Here is a 19,422-nt window from a genome sequence, read left to right as displayed (position 1 = left end):
AGCTGTGTGAGATTACGGCGAACCACAAGTGTAGAGCAGACGCGCATCTGAGGTTAAGGTACTCCCAGCAGTGAATCTGGCAAAACTGACGCAAGCAACCTGAATTACCCACCCTGGACAGCAAAGTTTAACTCTGCATCCGGCAGTTGTGGAAGCAAAACAGCGAAATCTGACGAATAACCGCGAGCAGCGCTGATATCTAACGGAGAATTGAGCGCCAAAAGGGCTGAAACAGGCCTGCGGACCGGCTGAAACAAGCCAAATACGTGTAGACGGCTGAAAATAGGCCAACCTTACTGCAAGAAATAGCAGGATCCGAACCAGTGGCGCTAGCAGGACGGGACATTCCCTGCCGCCGATAGGCTGAAACATGCCACATAGCTGCAAGCTGCGAGCTAACATACGGGTGTAGTGCACCAGAACAGAGAAAAACTACGTCAACCCCGAGTATCCTGAGAAGCTACAACGCAGCCACCCATCTAGAAGACAGATATTATATCACATTTGCAGGGATTACCACCCTAATGTGATGACCAAACAATAGATTTATGAGCAAAGCTTGGCAAACAAATTGTTGTGTTGTGATAAATCTAAGAATAGAACAGGCTTGGATTACTGTTTATTGTGATAACAGCTAAAAATAGAACAGAGTTGGTCAACAAATCTGTTATGCAATTGTGATAAGGACAGCAATAAAAGTTAGATGTAATGTAATCAAAACAATCTCAAGCCCACAGCACAATAACAAATACACCCCTTATTCCAAGGGAAGGGGAGGGGGCCCCTCTCCATTTGAAGACAAATACAATCAGGGTTATATAACAGATAAGCCTAAGATTAAGAAGCAGAGGCCCCATTACACCAGCACACAGTTACCCCCTCCCTCACAGTGGGAACGGACGGAGTTACCCCCGTCCCCTCACGCGCTTCCCCCTTCCTACCCACACTAGGCTAAGTCCGTCTGTAGTGTGGAGCTAGCGATCGGATATACAGAGCGCCATTCACGGGTGGCGCAACAAAGTGCGGAAAACATCATAAATCCAACGGACGAAGCGGACCAATGAGGGAGCGAGCTGAAGGGTGAGAGCGCGTTTCCCCGTGTGCGCGGATTTGACGGCGCGAACGCGCGTTACAAGGACAGGAGATTCCACGCACACACACACACACACACACACACACACCCACACTTTCACACCAGAGCAGAGCTACTCCATAGCATCTAACAGGGGTATTTTTAGCAAATAAAGAATTGCAAGTTTCTTTCCTCCTAGCTCTAGTGTGATAAGGGAAAACCCAATCAGTTCCTGACAGCAGTTCAGACCCTCAACATCTATCTACCTCAACACCTAACTATTGATAAGTACAGCTAAGTTATACCTTTGCAACTAAAACTCCCAACCTAGTGATACAAACAGTGTTGGCTGTTAGGCTAGGAAGCCTCAAGTGACAACCCATTCATTGTAGTCCTGTATAACTTTGTGCCCGCCGTTTCACCGTTGACCCAATGGACCAGCATCAAGTCCCAGGAGGTGACCAAGCCCCAGGATGGCTCCAGGATGACCCTCAGCCGGCCCCAGCCGAGTACCGCAAGCTGATGCTGAGCAATCTGCCGGAGTATAGAGGGCCGCCCAAGCAGTCCTGGTCGGCACATATCCGCCGACTGGAGATGTCATGGGCGGCTTACCGCGTGCCACCTCATGATTCCCTCAACCGCCGCAACGCCCTACTACTGTCATTGGTAGGGCAAGCGGCGGAAATGGCGTCCCATCTGTTTGGCAAGGCAGGCCAAGCCTTGACCTACGAGCAGGTCAAGACCGAGTGTGAATTGTTATTTCGCCCTGCTTTTGAGTCCCAAACGCTTAAACAAGCGTTTAGGGACTACAAGCAACACTCGACAGAACCTATACAGGCGTACATATCAACAAAGTGCGCCTTGTATAGGGACGCCTACAATCATGAGGATCTTGAATTGTTGGTGGACGAATTAAACCGTGGAATTCGTAACGCCAATGTGAAACGCCTCATGATGAACCATGAAATTGCGAGTGTACCTGAGTACACTCGCAAGGCCATGTTCACCGTGACCATGGTTACTAAGCAGCTGAAGGAAGGTGTGTGCTTAGTGGACTCGACCGACGGGCTGACTGGATCTGCCTGCATCCAGTTGCCCCAATATGACGAGTCGGAGCCAATGGAGATTGGCTCCTTGGCTCCGGGTCTCCACCAGATGGGGAAGGTCGCTCCAGATGACAAGGTTCCAGGCCGCTGCTACCGATGCCAGGGGAGAGGCCACCGAGCTCGAGACTGTCCAACGCCTGTGGAAGTTAGCCTAGAGGAGAGGCGCACCCAGCCACGCCGTGACCGTTCTGCCAAGTGTGAGCGTTGCCACTATGACGGCCACACGGCGGCCGAGTGTAGAGCTGACTGGGCCCAGGTAGCCAGCCGCAGGCGCACCGCTGACAAAGGTGCCCCTCCAGGGAAGCCCAGCAGAGTGGCCCATATGGAAGGGAGCGCGCCCCCAGCACCACCACCGCAAGCAGCCGCCTCCAGAGCTGCGGACCGAGCCGATGGGATGCCGCAGTTCGGGACTGTCCCAGCCAGGATCAACGTACTGGGCGGCGCGGCTGAGCCCAACCGGGTTGGCCTAGGCTTCAGTCTTAACCATCTGGGGCCAGAGCTGATACAGCCCAACAACATAGCCGAGCCAGAGGTGCTGAGGCCCCAGCCTTTCAGCCTCAACATGATGGAACCTGCCCGACTGAGCCTACCCAGCAAGAGTGGAGGGGCGCTGCCCAGCGTCCCTGAGACGGTGTATGGGGAGGCCCTGGCAGCCGCTGAACGAGAGAGGCAGGAGGTGCTAGCCAGCACCTCTGCATCGATGTATGGGACGCCACCCGGCGTCGCCACCTGGGATGATGGGGGGGTGCTATCCAGCGCCTCCCACCGTGTGCCTGGGGCGACAACCGTCGCCGCCACCGAGATACCTGGATCCTGGAACGAGCCAGCCTCCAACCTGATGTCTGGGGCGACAACCGTCGCCGCCACCGAGAGACCTGAGTCCTGGAACGAGCCAGCGGTCCCAGAGGAAGGGGTGACACCCGTCACCCCCAGCCAGCCAGCGCCACCAGCCTGCAGGGAGAGCCCAGCTACATGCCAGCCAGCGCCACCAGCCTGCAGGGAGAGTCCAGCTACATGCCATCCAGAGCCCTCTACCAGCCAAGGGAACCCAGAGGCTCACCATCAGGATAAGTTGAATTTGTTAAATGTATTGAATCCAAAACCTTGTAAACACCCAGCCTTGCCTGTGCCCCCTGCACTTGAGGCTGGGGAGATTGAAAATTGGGAAAATAAGGGCTTGCCTGTGCCACATGCACCTGAGTTCCTAGGGCAGGGGAGGGCATTGAGTAAGGGCGAGCCTGTGCCACATGCACTTCAGCCCCATGCCACTGGGCATGCCTTGGACCAGGGAAGGGAGCATTTAGGGCTAGGGGAGCCGACACCCAGGCAAGCGCCAGTCGCTTGCCAGTCTGTCATTGGGGAGGGTATCGGGGTGCCTCGGCCGCATACAGATAACGCTCAATGGAAATTTGTGTCTAGCCAGGAGCAGCCCAGCCGTGTCCAGCCCCAAGAAGCAGCCGGGACCAGAGCCGGAGATCCCCAGCCGCGTGCACGAGGAAGATGGTTACCTGGAAGCATCTCCCATTGGTGGATGGTCCTGTGGGGCCTCCTGCTGGCAGCCGTGTGGCCTACCACCAGCTACGTCCTGGTGGGGTGGGACTGTGCCAACCCCACCCATGTCACGTCTTACAACAAAGAAAAGATGTGTGACACGGAGCCCCTACACCAGGAGGTGCCCCTGGGCCACGACATCCACGTCCTGCAGCAAGTCAAGGTGAGGGAAACCACTGGGTTCAGCTGTCAGCTCACCGTGTCCCAGTGGACATTCAGGTGTGGGGTATGGGGTCACCTCAAGGTGACCTCGGTCCCCACCCTCATGAGGCCAACCAAGATAGACCCAGAAGCGTGCCGAGACCTGGCCAGGAACCGAGTATACACGTTGCCAGGCAAGACCCAGCCACTGACGTTCCAGCTGAACCACCCCCTGTTCTTCACCGTTGATGTAGTGGGCGCCCTCGTCAACAGCCCCGAGGGGGTGGGTTGCGAGGGGGAGGACGTCCACTTTGAGGGCCAGCTCTACCGCAATGAATTAGTGCTCCAGGAGCGGCGGCTGCTGGTCAAGGAGGAGACCTATGTGGTGGAGGATGGACGGGTGGAGTCCCAGTCTGACCACCTGACCCTCGATTGTCCCCATTCTGAGCTGTCCTGTATCACTGGGGAAGCAACCTACGTGTGGGACCACCTGGGAAGAGATTGCCCCTTGAGGCTGATCCGCAGCCTCCAGCCTAGCCTGGTGAGGGATGCATATCTGGTTGACCATCAGGCCCAGTTTTTCATCAACATGACCAGCCCCACCTCAATTGTGAACTGCGACTTCGAGGCCCATGCCACCAACCATCCAGCGCTGTTTGTGGCAGCTGACCCAGCCGCGGCTGCGCTGCCCCGAGTGTCGGCCAGGGATGTTGACGTTCCCCTCCAAGCACAGATCCATGCAGGTTATATTGGATTCACCCTGGAAACCCGCATGAGGAGCACTGCAGCAGAAGAAGTAGCGGCCAACTGCTGGAAGCTCCAGCAACTAGATCCGGCCCACCCGGTGCGTGTCCAGGGGAGCACGTTCTCGGTACTGAGGGGAGACATCCTGCTGCAGCTGACCTGCCAAAGGCACAAGTATGTTGTCCGCGAACACAAGGAGTGTTGGGACAAAGTGCCAGTGGAGCCCACAGGTTTTGTAGACGCCGTGACGCGGGTATACAGTGAGCACGCCACCAAGATTCCCTGTTCCTCCACCTACCCCCTGACTGTGCACGCAGAGGAAGGCTGGATAGAGTTAACCCCTGCTCCCAAGAAAAGGCCACCCCCGCTGGATACGCCTAAGCAGTTGTTGACAGACCCCTTAGATGACTTCAGTTCAGGTGGTTTGTATTCACAGGCTGAGTTGAACGACTGGCAACAACTGCTGGCGTTCCCAGCATACAAGAGTGCCATGCTGACCGGCCTATCCTATGGCTCCTGCGTTCAGCAAGGCAGCTGTTCGGCCACAGGAGACCATGGGATAGTGTCCTACAACATTGACCGACTGGCGGAGGAAGGAGAGGCAGCCCTGGATGTCTGGGCAGGATTTAGACAAGCCATCCACGAGTGGGGAGATGGCGCCGCCATCTTGTGCTTGCTGCTGCTGATCCTCAAACTGCTGGGGGACCTCACCATCATTTCTCTGGCAGCAGCACAAGGAGGAGTCCGGGCAGCCCTGAATGCGATATCACAAGTGTTCCTGTACCACCCAGCCTTGTATAAGAAGGCGATGGCTAGAGCCAGGCTCAACCATGCCAAGTCCCGGGACTTTTCAGTGGACTGGGATGCCATTCCCATCGGCAGGGAAGCAGCCGAGGAAATGGTGTCTATGAAATCAACGGACAGCGGGCATGACCGCCCAGGTAGACCAGGACCGCCCTCTGGCAGACCCCGCGGCCCCTCAGGAGGACAGGCCGCTGCTCAGACACTCAACCTGGCAGCCAGTGCCCCAGCCGCTGCCAACAACAACCCGCAGGTCCCCCTGCTGACCGTTCCAGCAACAAATGTGCCACCACCAAACCTGATACCTGCCGGCGCTGACAACGTATCCAACCCAAGGCAGCCTCTGCCTTCTATCCCACATTGGGGGCCCATCAACCCTAAGAAGATACTCACCACTAGGATTCCATTGAATCATTATCGTTTGTATATATTTTTAGCCCTAAGGAGCGGGCCGAAGGCCTCAACCACTGTCGGAAGTCTGGTAGGGAAACCATCTCCCAGCCTTCCGAGGGGAGAGTTGTGGTATTCGGCAACCGTGAGCCATGTCTATGGCACCCCTGATCTGGGGTTCGGTGGAGGGTCAATGGCCCTCCCCCGAGTCCTGGGGAAGGGGTCTAGTGACCCCCTCCCTACGCTTAGAATTAATGATTTGAATCTGTCATGTTTATTATGGTTAACTGTATTCTTAATTCTCCCCCACCCTTTCCAGGGATGGGGGAATCATTATTGCCCAAACTGACCATTGTATATGTATTATTTATGCTTTTATGTTATGATTATTTATTCCTATCCATGTAATTATTGTTTGTTGTATATAACTCCAGTATATCTTAACCCTTCAATAAAGTGACAACTGAAAGTAGATGTTGATCATTATCTAGTGAAAGCTAGAGAAGCGTAGCTTCTCTATAGTAAGGTGTCCACGTCTGTCACACTGCCGTAATCTAATTGAACTCCGGTGTCTGCCATTGATCCTCGGCGGATACCACAGCTACATTGTAAAGGAGAACCAAATCAGTTTTAAAGTTACCAACAACCTTTGCTACACGCCTAAACATGCACACACACACACACACACACACATTGACAAACATCCTGTTAGTTTTATATAAAGATTAAGAAAGAATACTTCATCTGAAAATTTGCCTTTAAATGTTTCTTCAGTCAAGAATTATAAAATTATATATTACTGTTTTTTTTACTAGAAGTCGTAGGAGGGGGAAAAGTCGACCTCATCCCATTTTAAATTTAAGTTTCAAAAGAGTTAAAAAATATTTTTTTGGGGGGGAGGGGGGTAAAGACACCCTCTCCAAAAATAGTTAAAAACCTTCACTGGGCCTTTAAGAAGCCTCACTGAAAAGTAGAACCATATCGGTTCCGTGGTTAGCGAGATCATTTGCTACAGACAAATAAGCTTGCTACTTTATATAATAGGATAGCTTACTATTTTCTTCCTTGATTTAATTACAGCTTAATATTTTACACTGACATAATGCTAATTTTTGATGGCGGAAAGTTAAAAGGATGGAACAGTTATTTATCGCATCGTATTATAGACATCTTTCCGCGAATATTAAAATGAAAAATTATAAGATTAAATCCAGTTTTGTTAGATCCTAGATGCCGATGGCCCGGGTTAACATAACTGGTATTAATTATATGGTTTTTATTTTTATATTCTTTATTATTGTCGTTGGAAAATTGTCTGTAATACGATGCTATACCTGATTTTTAATTTGTCTGAGAACCGGTTACAAAAGTTTTTCTCCACATAAAATATTCCTTTCCCGGATTAATTTTCTTTCTGGTTTCCTATTTCTTATTCCTACTTAGATGGTAAATGGATTGGAAAGAAAATATTGGATTACCAAAATCTTTTTGCTGCCCTAACAAATTAGAACCAATGATATTTAATAGTGTAACACATTAACAGTAGAGGATTTGTTTATTTTGTTATAAAACATAATAATTATTTTTAAACATGTTCTAAAATCTAATTATTAAATTTTATATTGCACTACTTATGGCTTCGCCAGTAGCCCCTAGGGCATTTTTTAAAATGGGAAATAAGGAATAAAAAACTAAATTGATCTTTCTTAGCATGACCAATAGACCGACGGACGACGCAAATTATATACTGGAGGCACTTTGAATGGGTGATTATTTCACAAAAAATTACTGTCGTCTATCTTAAATGACTACTAAAAAAGCTGAACATCAAATATGTTCACGTTCTTCATGTTGAGAGGGCTAAAATAACGATACCTCCCATACCCTCCAATCCTACTGGATGAACGAACTGACCAATTAATAAGTTCCATGTTAGCAACCTACTACAATCGACTGCAATTTTTTCCCATGTTATAATATCCATGTATTTTCTATATCCATTGAATTATCTTTACATCCTGTATATGTAGAGAGAAGAAAAATTATATAAATAAATCAGGAAATATGTAATAATTTCATCATTACATCCAGGAAGGAACATATTTTCAAACAAAAATTTATCCTTATATAGAAGTAACATAAGGATGTCTGTATAGGTAGCGAGGAACCGCTGAACCGATATACTTGTAGTTTACAGTAAAGATTTTTAAAGGTCCAGGGAAGGTTTAAACTCATTTTATGGGAAGATACAACCACCCTCCAAAGAGAAATCACCCATTTCGTCATTATATCCAGGAGGGAACATATTTTCAAACAAAAATTTATCCTTACATTGAAGTAACAGGATGGCTGTATCTGTATGGTGTGTGGAGCGAAAGGTAAAAAAAACCGCTGAACCGATTTATTTGTCAGTAGAGCTTTATATAGGTTCAAGGAAGGTTTCTAATTATTTTATGGAAAGATACAACAACCCTCCCAAGAGATATCAACCGTATTTTTATTATTATATCTAGGAAAATAAAACAGTTTATAAGAAAACTAATATATTCTGAACATTAAATGGAAGAATACTATTATCATATCAATCCTTTTATAAACTTTTAGAACTATTTAAAAATGAGGGGGTGAAGTCGAACTCCTAATGTAATTTTAGCTCCTAACTTATTTAATGGAAACTCTGTTGGAAGGGATAAGGCACCAACTTCCAAAATGAACATGGTTTTTGTTTATAGGATAAATATATGGGCTAATCTAGTATGACAACACAATATGCCAATTAATTTCAATAAATCTAATATTAATGATAATCTATATTTCAGTATGGCTTCGAAACCGTTTAATATTCACTGGATTAGAACTGGTTTTTGGTTATACCAAAAAATCATGTATAGCTTCGTAATACAGACAAATTTCCACGATGATTAAAATGAATACCATAAAACTTGTTTTAATCTTATAATTTTTCATTTTAATATCCAGGGAAAGTTGTAATACGATGCGATAAATAACTATTATCTCAATTTTCCTTTGTTTTCCTTCCTTAAAAAAAAAAAAAATTTCTAAATATTTCGATCTGTATGTCTTTTTCAATCTCTTAAGGAGTTTTATTTGCATATTCTTTTATCAAAAGGCTAAAAGCTGTCATAAGCACAAACAAACTTATTTTGAATTCACATTTCACTCGCATATTTATAAAGTTAAAACTCATCCAAAACTGTCTACGGAGGATAAGTAATGTATCAAAATTATCGTTTTAGTAGCGAAGCTACTCTATAATTAGGGTAGGTCTGTCCGTACGTCCGTATAATTATCCTCTTCATCTTATTTTTGGAATAATAATTATTAGGACAACAAAGTACAATATTATAAGCGTAGCATCCCTATAATTAAATCATAAAAATTAAAGTAGGTCCTTTTACTGTATCCCCTATTAAAGCAATTTTGCAACAAATTTATGTAAAATTTAGAATTATAGATTAATGTTCTGCTCAACAGATATAGTTTGTTTATACCTCCTTCTGATTTTAGAGATGGGCTAATGGATGTTATCGTCATTGGGTAAGATTGTTTCTCAATGAAGTTGGATTGCAATAATTTTTACAATAAAATCAATTATTCGCCAACTTAGTTATCTCTTTCGTTTTGTCTCTGAATTGTCATAGAAATTTGTACAAGTCTTGAAACTTTGAAAAAAATTCTTTTCACTTAGGCTAGACCAACATTATCCCCCTTTTCTCTCCATATAATAAATTGAAAAAAAATGGCAGTAAAATCAAAAACATAAGCAGTAGATCTACAATAGAAAACTGAGACATCTAACTGTAATAGTCGATGAGAAAATTTAATTTCCTTTATCTAACTCTAACATACAAACAAACAGACGTACAGAAAATTCATAATTATAGTTTAGTGGGGGTGGGGGGGGGGGGGAGGGGTTCTTCCACTGGCTGAAAAAGTGATATTGTCAAAACTTGGTACAAAGTTTGAACCTAATTTCTGACGCGATTTCTCAATTTTTTTTCTTTTCAAATGTGCGTATTTTTCTGAGAGTTCAACTATTAAAGTTAAAGTCCATTAAAAATTTGCCGCAAATTATTACATCATTTAAACAGTTTTGGTTTAAGCTAAATGCCAAAAAAAAGGAAAAACCCAGGGAGGAAGGAGACAATGGACTGTTTATTACACTGGTCCTTAAAGTTTTAAAAAAACGATAACTTATTCGATGTCTCAACAACTTTGGGGACTTGTATTGAATTTTAATTGAATTGGTTCATTAAGTTACAAACACTAATTGTGATTTGGTTTATCATCATTGGAGATATACATTACTTTAATGACCACTGTCTTATCCCTTTAAATCCCTGTGATGAACCATGTCATTTTTGGATTAGATTTTGTAAAAAACTTTTGTCAAATGCCATTCTATTGTCAAACTGTCTTTAAATATGAAATATATGTTCACAGTCAATTCTGTATAATTAGGTAAGTTTAAGTTACTTCGGGGATCTAAAAGGATAATACAATGGCCGATAAATTATTGTATATCCCCAATGGTGTTACACAATTACAATTACTCTTGATGTAGATTAGTGGTTGAAACGTTTGGACACACAACTTAATGATCCAACGAATCAAAATTCAATAAAAGTCCCCAAAGTTATTAATCCAACGAAAAAGTTATTAAAACTTTGGGGACCAGTGGAATAAACAGCCCAATATCCCCTCCCTCCCTGACAATTATATGCTTCTGTTTAACTTTTTCTACAAAGATTTTTGATATGATATAGTTATCCTATTCATCTGATTTTAGGAATAATGATTCCTAGCACAACATTACAATTTTATAAGCTAAGAATCTCCATAATAAAATCCCAAAAATTAAATATAAAAGCAAGTCCTTTTACTGTATAAATCCTGTATTCATGCAATATTTTAACAAGTTTATGCACAATTTGTTTTAGACAATTAATTTATCAGTTTTCCTTCTGATTTTAGAGTTTTGCTTTTATGGATGTTGTCATCTTTTTCATCTTTTATCCTTGTTGATCAAGTTATTGATGTTAAATATGTAAAAATACACTTGTAGAAACCATACAAATCAAATAACAAAATAAAACTTTAGTAAATATGTTTTCCCTATATGAGAGAATTAATTATAGAAAAATAAGTAATTGAAAACATCCATTACAAGCGATGGATTGTCGGACAGGCGAACAGTAAGAAATATTGGTTAACATCGCATCTATTATTTATTACAATTCAGAAGTCTAAACAAAAATTACCGGATGGACCTTTTTAAAATTTATTTTAAGAAATGATTCTAGAAGCAGTTTGCCAATAAAATAATGTATATGTATATATATATATCCATAGACACAGTGTTCCGCCCTTTTAGGGCTCATCAGTATGGCTCAATTCATCAAGAGTTAATTTTGCACGTAGCGGGGCTTGAACCGGGGACCCTTAGATTACCAGGCCAACTCCCTACCCATTGCGCCATTACCCTATGACGAGTAAGGAATGAAATTTCGACCAGAGAGCTCAACCAACTTATGACAGACAAAGGGAATTAAAAAGTAGCTTCTTTATTCAAAACAACGGAATAGGACAATTTTACCATTTAATAAAATGTAATCAAAAGGCCAAAAATGGAAAAAGACTCTCTAATTGTTGAATTAACTTTTGATTCGTTTTACAAATTAATAATGTGCGCAATATTGACGTAAGTTCTGTTACCTAACTATACTTAATACCGGTTGGATGAATGGATTTATTATTACTTGGATCTTGCACCAGATTATCATGTACTCTGATTAAGTGAATTATCTTGCTGACTAAAATAATGACCCCCTCCCCTTTCCTCATTCCATCCCCTCCTACTGGATGAACAAATTGACCAATACATATGGTCTATATTGGCTAGCTTAATTGACTAAACATGTTCACCTGGCAATATATCCAGGTATATCATATATCCAGGTATATCCTATATCCAGGTATATCCTATATCCAGGTATATCCTATATCCAGGTATATTCTATATCCAGGTATATCCTATATCCAGGTATATCCTATATCCAGGTATATTCTATATCCAGGTATATTCTATATCCAGGTATATCCTATATCCAGGTATATCCTATATCCAGGTATATCCTATATCCAGGTATATTCTATATCCAGGTATATCCTATATCCAGGTATATCCTATATCCAGGTATATCCTATATCCAGGTATATTCTATATCCAGGTATATCCTATATCCAGGTATATCCTATATCCAGGTATATCCTATATCCAGATATATTCTATATCCAGGTATATCCTATATCCAGGTATATCCTATATCCTTTGTTACAATTTCTCTGGAAAATTGATGGTTTAAAAAAGATATTTTCGTAATGCAAGATTCATTTTTTGTCTATTTTCTGTTATATATTTGTATTTGATAAAAAGTTTTCTGATATTGATAAAAAAGTTTTGCTTCTCTGTTTATCCTTTAGTTTTATAAAGTGGCGAATATACTCTATAATTCACCCTGTCTTTCCGTCCATCCATCAGTCAGTCTGACTCCTATGAAAAAGCATGAAAGAGCTTTGAACCTAGTATAAGTGTCTTTCTCTGATTATGACGTAAAAAAATTGCCAATGAGAGGCCAGTATACACTGTAATTGACCAATGGTAAAATTTATAGTGGCCTCTCATTAGCTAATTTTTTTAAATTTTTACTAGGACCAAGAGCTTTGCTACTGATGGATGTTGTCATCCTTTTTTCTTTTGCAATAAGTTTGCAATTTCTTTTGTCATTTGTCTTTTCTTTATTTGTCTATCTGTTTGTCTTTTGTTTTAATTGACAACAAAGTCTATAATGCCCAGGGATCTCAAGGGATAAGACAATGGAAGATAAATTGATAGATATCTACTTATTTGGAAACCAACCAATCACAATTTAATAAAGTACCCAAAGTTTATTAGCCAACAAATAGTTAAACGTGCAATTTATTGTTTAGAAAATAATAATTAAGATAAAATATTTTTTAAAACTTAAAAAAGAAGAATAAAGATGTAAATAACATTTATTAAAGATGTAAATAACATTTATTTATCAACAGAACATGATTTTATGTAAAGCAATAGAGCTAAACATAAAATAAATAATTCGTATATAAAAGTAACGTGATATCTTTGTGTGTATTTTGGGGAAGAGTACCACATTTCTCCGAAGAAAAATCAGCCCTGGAAAAAAATACCCCTCCCCCCCCCAATTTTTTCCTCTTTAACACTAAAATTTTTAATTTAAAAAATAAGTGGGGCGATTTCCACTACCTCCCACCTCAAGTACCTTAGTGGCTTCTAGAGGCGTAACTACTAGTCTATGATATATGTAGTAATTTGATTGTCTATCTTTGCAGCGACTATCTTTTAATTTCTAATTGAATCAACCTTAGACTGTAGCCATAATATTAGTATAATGACGTTATATTGATACAATGACAGCAATAACCATTTTGGATTAAGTCATATGTGACTAAATATACAGTAAGACCCACAAAAAAGTGTTGTTCAGGGTTTTCAGCCCATAATCTTAGTGAATTATTAAAAGATGCATGTGTTCTTGTTCCTTATATATTTTTACACAAGAAAAAGATAAAAAATAGTTTTAAGAATATATTTATTTAATTTAAGGAGATTTTTAAGGCCAAAGTTACAAAAAAGCTCTTGAGAACATTTTTTTATATAATAAAAGTATATGCTAAAAATTTCTACTGGATGAATTATTGTGTCTGATTGATTATCTAGGAGATTATTTCTATTGTCAGAACAATGGAATAAGAAGAAGGATGAACTAGAGGGTTAGGAGAATGGATTGATCATCTAAGATAATAACTCTATTGTCAGAACAATGGGAGCAGAAGAGGGATGAAAATAAAGGGGTTGGGAGAATGGATTGATCATCTAAGATAATAACTCTATTGTCAGATCAATGGGATAAGAAGAGTGATGAAAATAAAGTGGTTAGGATAATGGATTGATCATCTAAGATAATAACTCTATTGTCAGATCAATGGGATAAGAAGAGTGATGAAAATAAAGTGGTTAGGATAATGGATTGATCATCTAAGATAATAACTCTATTTTCAGAACAATGGGATAAGAAGAGGGATGAAAATAAAGGGGTTGGGAGAATTGAATAAATATTTTCTATTCAACAACAGAGTTGCCAAATAGATGTTACAAACTTATAATCAGAAGCGTACATGAGAGGGATGGGTACACCCCCTTTGCCGAGCCTATTCCAATACACCTCTTTTGACATACAACCAATTAATCAGCCAATGGGGTGCCAAGTCCAAAACCCTCTTAAAATTGTGAATGTTATAAAAGAAATCGTACGTTGTTCTCGTTAATTTAACAATCTTTTTTTCAAAAAGCTTTGAAGTTTGTTTTTATTGTTTAGGGGGTTTTAAGTTTATTTCGTTTGGGTTTATTTAAAAAAAACAGATATTTTTCTCATATTCTATAATTGTTGGCACCCCCGTATGTATTTGCTTGACAAAAAAATCTACTTAAATAATATGCTTGGCTCAATAGAATGACGTCACTACAGCTGTCAAGAATACTTTATTATCCTTTCATCTATCTATCTATCTATCTATCTATCTATCTATCTATCTATCTATCTATCTATCTATCTATCTATCTATCTATCTATCTATCTATCTATCTATCTATCTATCTATCTATCTATCTATCTATCTATCTATCTATCTATCTATCTATCTATCTATCTATCTATCTATCTATCTATCTATCTATCTATCTATCTATCTATCTATCTATCTATCTATCTATCTATCTATCTATCTATCTATCTATCTATCTATCTATCTATCTATCTATCTTTCTATCTATCTATCTATCTATCTATCTATCTATCTATCTATTTTTTTTATCAATCTAACTCGTCAATCCTCTCATACATTTCATGACACTCTAACGTCAGGTCCTACAACCAAGGTTAACTAAGAGAAGCAAATCTCTTCTTTGAAGATGATTAAATTCCCTCCACAGATTATGACGTCATAGTCTGTGGAGGGACTTTTATCATCTTCTCTTCTTTTCTATCCAAACACCCGGGGTATTAGGTGACACCCACAGATAACAATATTTTTCATTGTACAACCTTTGTCTGGAATTCTTAACTCTGCCTGGTTATAAGTTGCCTCTGTTTTGGGTCAACTCCCCGACGAATAAGTGTCAAGTTACGTTTGCTGGTTAGTTATCTCACTTCCTATCTATTTATTTATCATTCTATGTATCTATCTTTCCATCTATCTATCCATCCATCTATCTAGCTATCTACTTTAAAGATTTTAAAGAATTTTTTCATACTTTTGAATACAATTCAATGAAAAGAAATATAAATAAATATTGAATCATGATGGGTTTCAACTATGAATGGATTTTTTTTATATTTCAATTTCATTTGTACAGTATTTCAATATTTAAACTACAATTCTAAACATTTTATTGGCTCTTCAAGATAAACTTGTTTGTGTGTTTATTAAAATTAACAGTGCAGCGTATTAACTAAAAACCAGGGACAAGAGACAATGATTCAGACAAACAATTCTAAGTGAAAATTTCCCCACTTCCTCCTTTTTCCCCCTTCTTACCCACTTTTCCTTTAGTTACAGAACAAAATATGTTTAAGCAAAAACTACGCCAATAAAAATATATTAAATTCTTAGCAACTTCAAATGGAATTTATTTATTGAATAATGGCCCCCGCTAAAAGCAAAATATTTTGTTCCTAATGTGATAATGATGTCCATATGCATAATTTTATTATATATATGTATATATGATTATTATTTTATGACATGGATTATTTATTCGTCTAGACAGCTGTAACAGTCAGGCATTTGATTGCACCTCTATTTACTTGAGCAATATATATATATATTATTTTTATGATAACATTAGTTTTTATGCCTAATCGAAAGAAGAATCAACGAGATAATTGATTTCTTCCATCAATCAAAACACATGATAATCTTACCTGCTTGCTGGTTAATATACAAACAAGGATGACAACATCCATAAAAGCGAATCTCTGAAATGGAAAGACAAACGAACATTAACACTTGTAGATTGTCAGAACTGAATTAGCAGAATATTAATGCATCAGTACAAACAATATTGTAAGTAAATTTGTTGAAAAACTGCATAAATAGATGATACTGTTTAAGGACATACTTACATTTTTGTATGTAATAGGAATCAGTTTTTAAAAAATCTGAAGAATTGGATAATTTTAACATACAAAAATTTGTTGTCAAAAAAGTTAAAAATCAAATTATTTAAAATAAACATACGGACATTCTGGTATTGATTAAAGAGTTACTACGCTTTCTAAATTGTACCTAACTACTACAGAAATCATAATGCAAAGTTTTGAATCGATAGGACAATCTTAACCTGTTTAAATTAACGAAAAGAGCTATTCGTGACGTACGTATGGACAGACAGATCATAATTATAGATAAGCTTTGCTTTTAAAAATATATCTCAATTGTCATTTTCCATGTCATTTTGAATGAAAGCAAACCATTACTTATTTTTACAATAATAAAGATTTTAAACAAAGCACAAAAAACTCATACATAATTAAGTGGTTTTAAAAATTACAAAACCTTAAGAAAATATTGATATGATTTTGTTGCAAGACTGTCTGATTAACAGAAAAAGTAAGTTGTATATGGGATTCTCAAAGGGTGTATCTTCAGAAAAATCAGCAAATTATTTTTAATAGAATCGGAAAAATGAAAAATATGTGAAAAAAATAAATCTGCATATCTTTTCATCATGAAACCCCAAAACCATTGGAACGATTGGAAATCTATTTTTTGACACCCACAAAGATTGGACCAAAAATACCAAAATTAAGTGGACAATTTCAAAACAATTGAATAAAAAATAATAAAGATTGGCCTCAAAAACAAAATAAAGTCCATTGATAGTCCTGACTATTCACAGTCCTGACCATTCATAGTCCTGACTATTACAGTTATCCAGAACTCATTCATAGTCCTGACTATTACAGTTATCCAGAACTCATTCATAGTCCTGACTATTCATAGTCCTGACTATTACAAGTCCATTCATAGTCCTGACTATTATAAGTCCATTCATAGTCCTGACTATTACAGTTATCCAGAACTCATTCATAGTCCTGACTATTACAAGTCCATTCATAGTCCTGACTATTACAGTTATTCAGAACTCATTTACATATTGTTAGGAAAACTTTACAATGCATATGGGAATTAGTCATTAGGAGATATGTTTCTTTCTTTATCTTTTTTTTTGTTTTGATTACTCAAAATGTACATAATGCTTCTGGCATTGAATTGATTTACTGATCAAAGGATTCTTTTAATTTGAAGAAAGTGTCCTAAAATGGAAGTAAAATATAATAGAAATAGAAAGGAATGATATCAAATGATGAAAGATATTATACAAGATTGACAACATCCAAAAGTAGCAAAAATTCAAAGTGAATTATGAGTGAATCAAGAAAAAATTTACTTTAGAGCAGTGTCATACAATAATCATTATACTTGATAAAATAGGGAAATCACAAAGCCTTTTACATCACACAACCTTTTAATCACGAAAACTTAAAAATCAAGGAATTGATCTAGCACCCCAATTAATAGACCTTAATGAAACTTGATGGAAATATGTAGAATATGAGCATATTCATTCCCTGATAATTTCAGCCGTCAATTTTGAATAGGAATGGAGAAAATTATTAAAACCTAAAAATCTAGGATTCGATCTGGCACCCCAATTAATTGACAAATCTTGATAAAAACTTGGTGAAAATATGTAGAATGTAAAATAAGTTAATCTCTGAAATTTTCAGTCCTCTGTCTATTGTTATTCTTGAAATTTTGCAGTTTCTGTTCAGTAAATGTTGTTGCAAATATAGATATTAAATAAGTTATTACAGATTTAAAGCATACTGTACTGTACAAATGACAAAAATATAAAGAACTATATAAAAACAAAATTTTAGTCAAAATAAATTATGCATATTTTAATAAAACACGCCAAAAAAGTTTTCTTAAAAGTAAATACATTTTTTATCAAGTTATTAAAACTTAGTTCTGTTGGTTTCTGGAACTTTTTAGACTTTAGATTACATCAAAATTATAAATGATATGAACTTCATAACTTACAACTATGTTAATTAGTTAACAACCAATATTTGTATTCTAAATCAGGGATCTAAGGGGATAAGACAATGGCTGATAAATTGATGTACATATAAATGATGATACACAAGAATATTCCTTCTGTAGATTACAATTAGTGGTGGAAACATTGGGACACCCAACTATATTAACCAACCAATCAAAATCCAATTAAAGTCCCTAAAATTGTTAAGCTAACGAATATAAAAGCATTGTTATAAGACTTTGGGAACTATTGTAATAAACAGCCCAAAATCCCCTGCCTCCCTCATTCTCAATCTAACAGTTTTGTCTTTGTTTTAGATATAAATTTAAATGAATTAAATTTCAACTCTTGACATCCAGAAAATTCTTGTTTTACCTTTTTAAGTATTAATATCTTAAAGTTTCTTAAGTTTCACTCAAAGTTCCTAGTGGAGCATAAAAAAATCTCCTCCTTATACTTACAAAATATTTAAAATAAAGATATTTTGTTTTTTAATTTAGGTCTAGTTAGCTTAGAATAGAGAGTAGCCCTTCAGGATTAGGGTAACCAAACTGGAAAAGAACTCCCCAATATTTTCAATTAATAAAATTTTTTTGAGAAGAGTAGTGGTTATCTGCAATTTAGGCATTTTGAGAGAAAGCATTGCAGTTTCATAAGTTATACCTTTTACATCAATAGAGGATTTTTAAATCTATAAAGAATATTCCTCCCCCATTTTCAAGTATCCACTTTAATTACTTGTTGCTGGACACAGAAATGCTGAATAATATGTATTTTCTAAAATATTCATCTTCTTATCTTGTTATCTTTCTTAATCTAAAAAATATGTCAATCAATCTATCTATCTATCTATGCTATTACTATCTATGTATCTATTTAGAATGAGCCTGGCCTCCTTGAGCTCCAGCATGTCAGGTGCCCCAAATACCCTGTCATCCACTATCTATCTATGTATCTATTTAGAATGAGCCTGGCCTCCTTGAGCTCGAGTATGACAGGTGTCCCATCCTACCCTGCCATCCACTATCTATGTATGTATCTTTTTAGAATGAGCCTGGCCTCCTTGAGCTCCAGCATGTCAGGTGCCCCAATTAACATGCCATCCACTATCTATCTATGTATCTATTTAGAATGAGCCTGGCCTCCTTGAGCTCGAGTATGACAGGTGTCCCATCCTACCCTGCCATCCTGCCTGCAAACTCGTTTGATTCTGGAGATCAGGTATTAATTTTTCAATCATTACAGTAACAGGATTTCTGTTTCTGATGGCAGGATTTCGCTAACCGCTAAATTAATACGGTTTCCTTTACAATGAAGCACCAATGAGAAATAAATTTTTTCTTCTCCCCTCCTAGGGCCCCTAGAGG

The 19,422-nt window shown here is 38.8% G+C and overlaps 1 protein-coding gene across 1 annotated transcript in view; it reads left to right on the top strand.

Moving 5' to 3' along the window:
- LOC145305416 (uncharacterized) overlaps window positions 1-19,422 on the top strand; it is an 81,213-nt gene that overhangs the window by 40,089 nt on the left and 21,702 nt on the right. Inside the window, exon 2 of the mRNA XM_080147064.1 lies at window positions 19,186-19,276. Within this exon, the coding sequence (XP_080003190.1) occupies window positions 19,187-19,276 (90 nt within the window). The 5' untranslated portion in view covers window position 19,186. The remainder of the gene's footprint in view (window positions 1-19,185; window positions 19,277-19,422) is intronic.

Source organism: Acartia tonsa, chromosome 1 (assembly GCF_053477335.1).
Source record: "Acartia tonsa isolate MP-2025a chromosome 1, ASM5347733v1, whole genome shotgun sequence".
Taxonomy (NCBI): domain Eukaryota; kingdom Metazoa; phylum Arthropoda; class Copepoda; order Calanoida; family Acartiidae; genus Acartia; species Acartia tonsa.
This window is presented reverse-complemented; position numbering and strand designations above follow the sequence as displayed.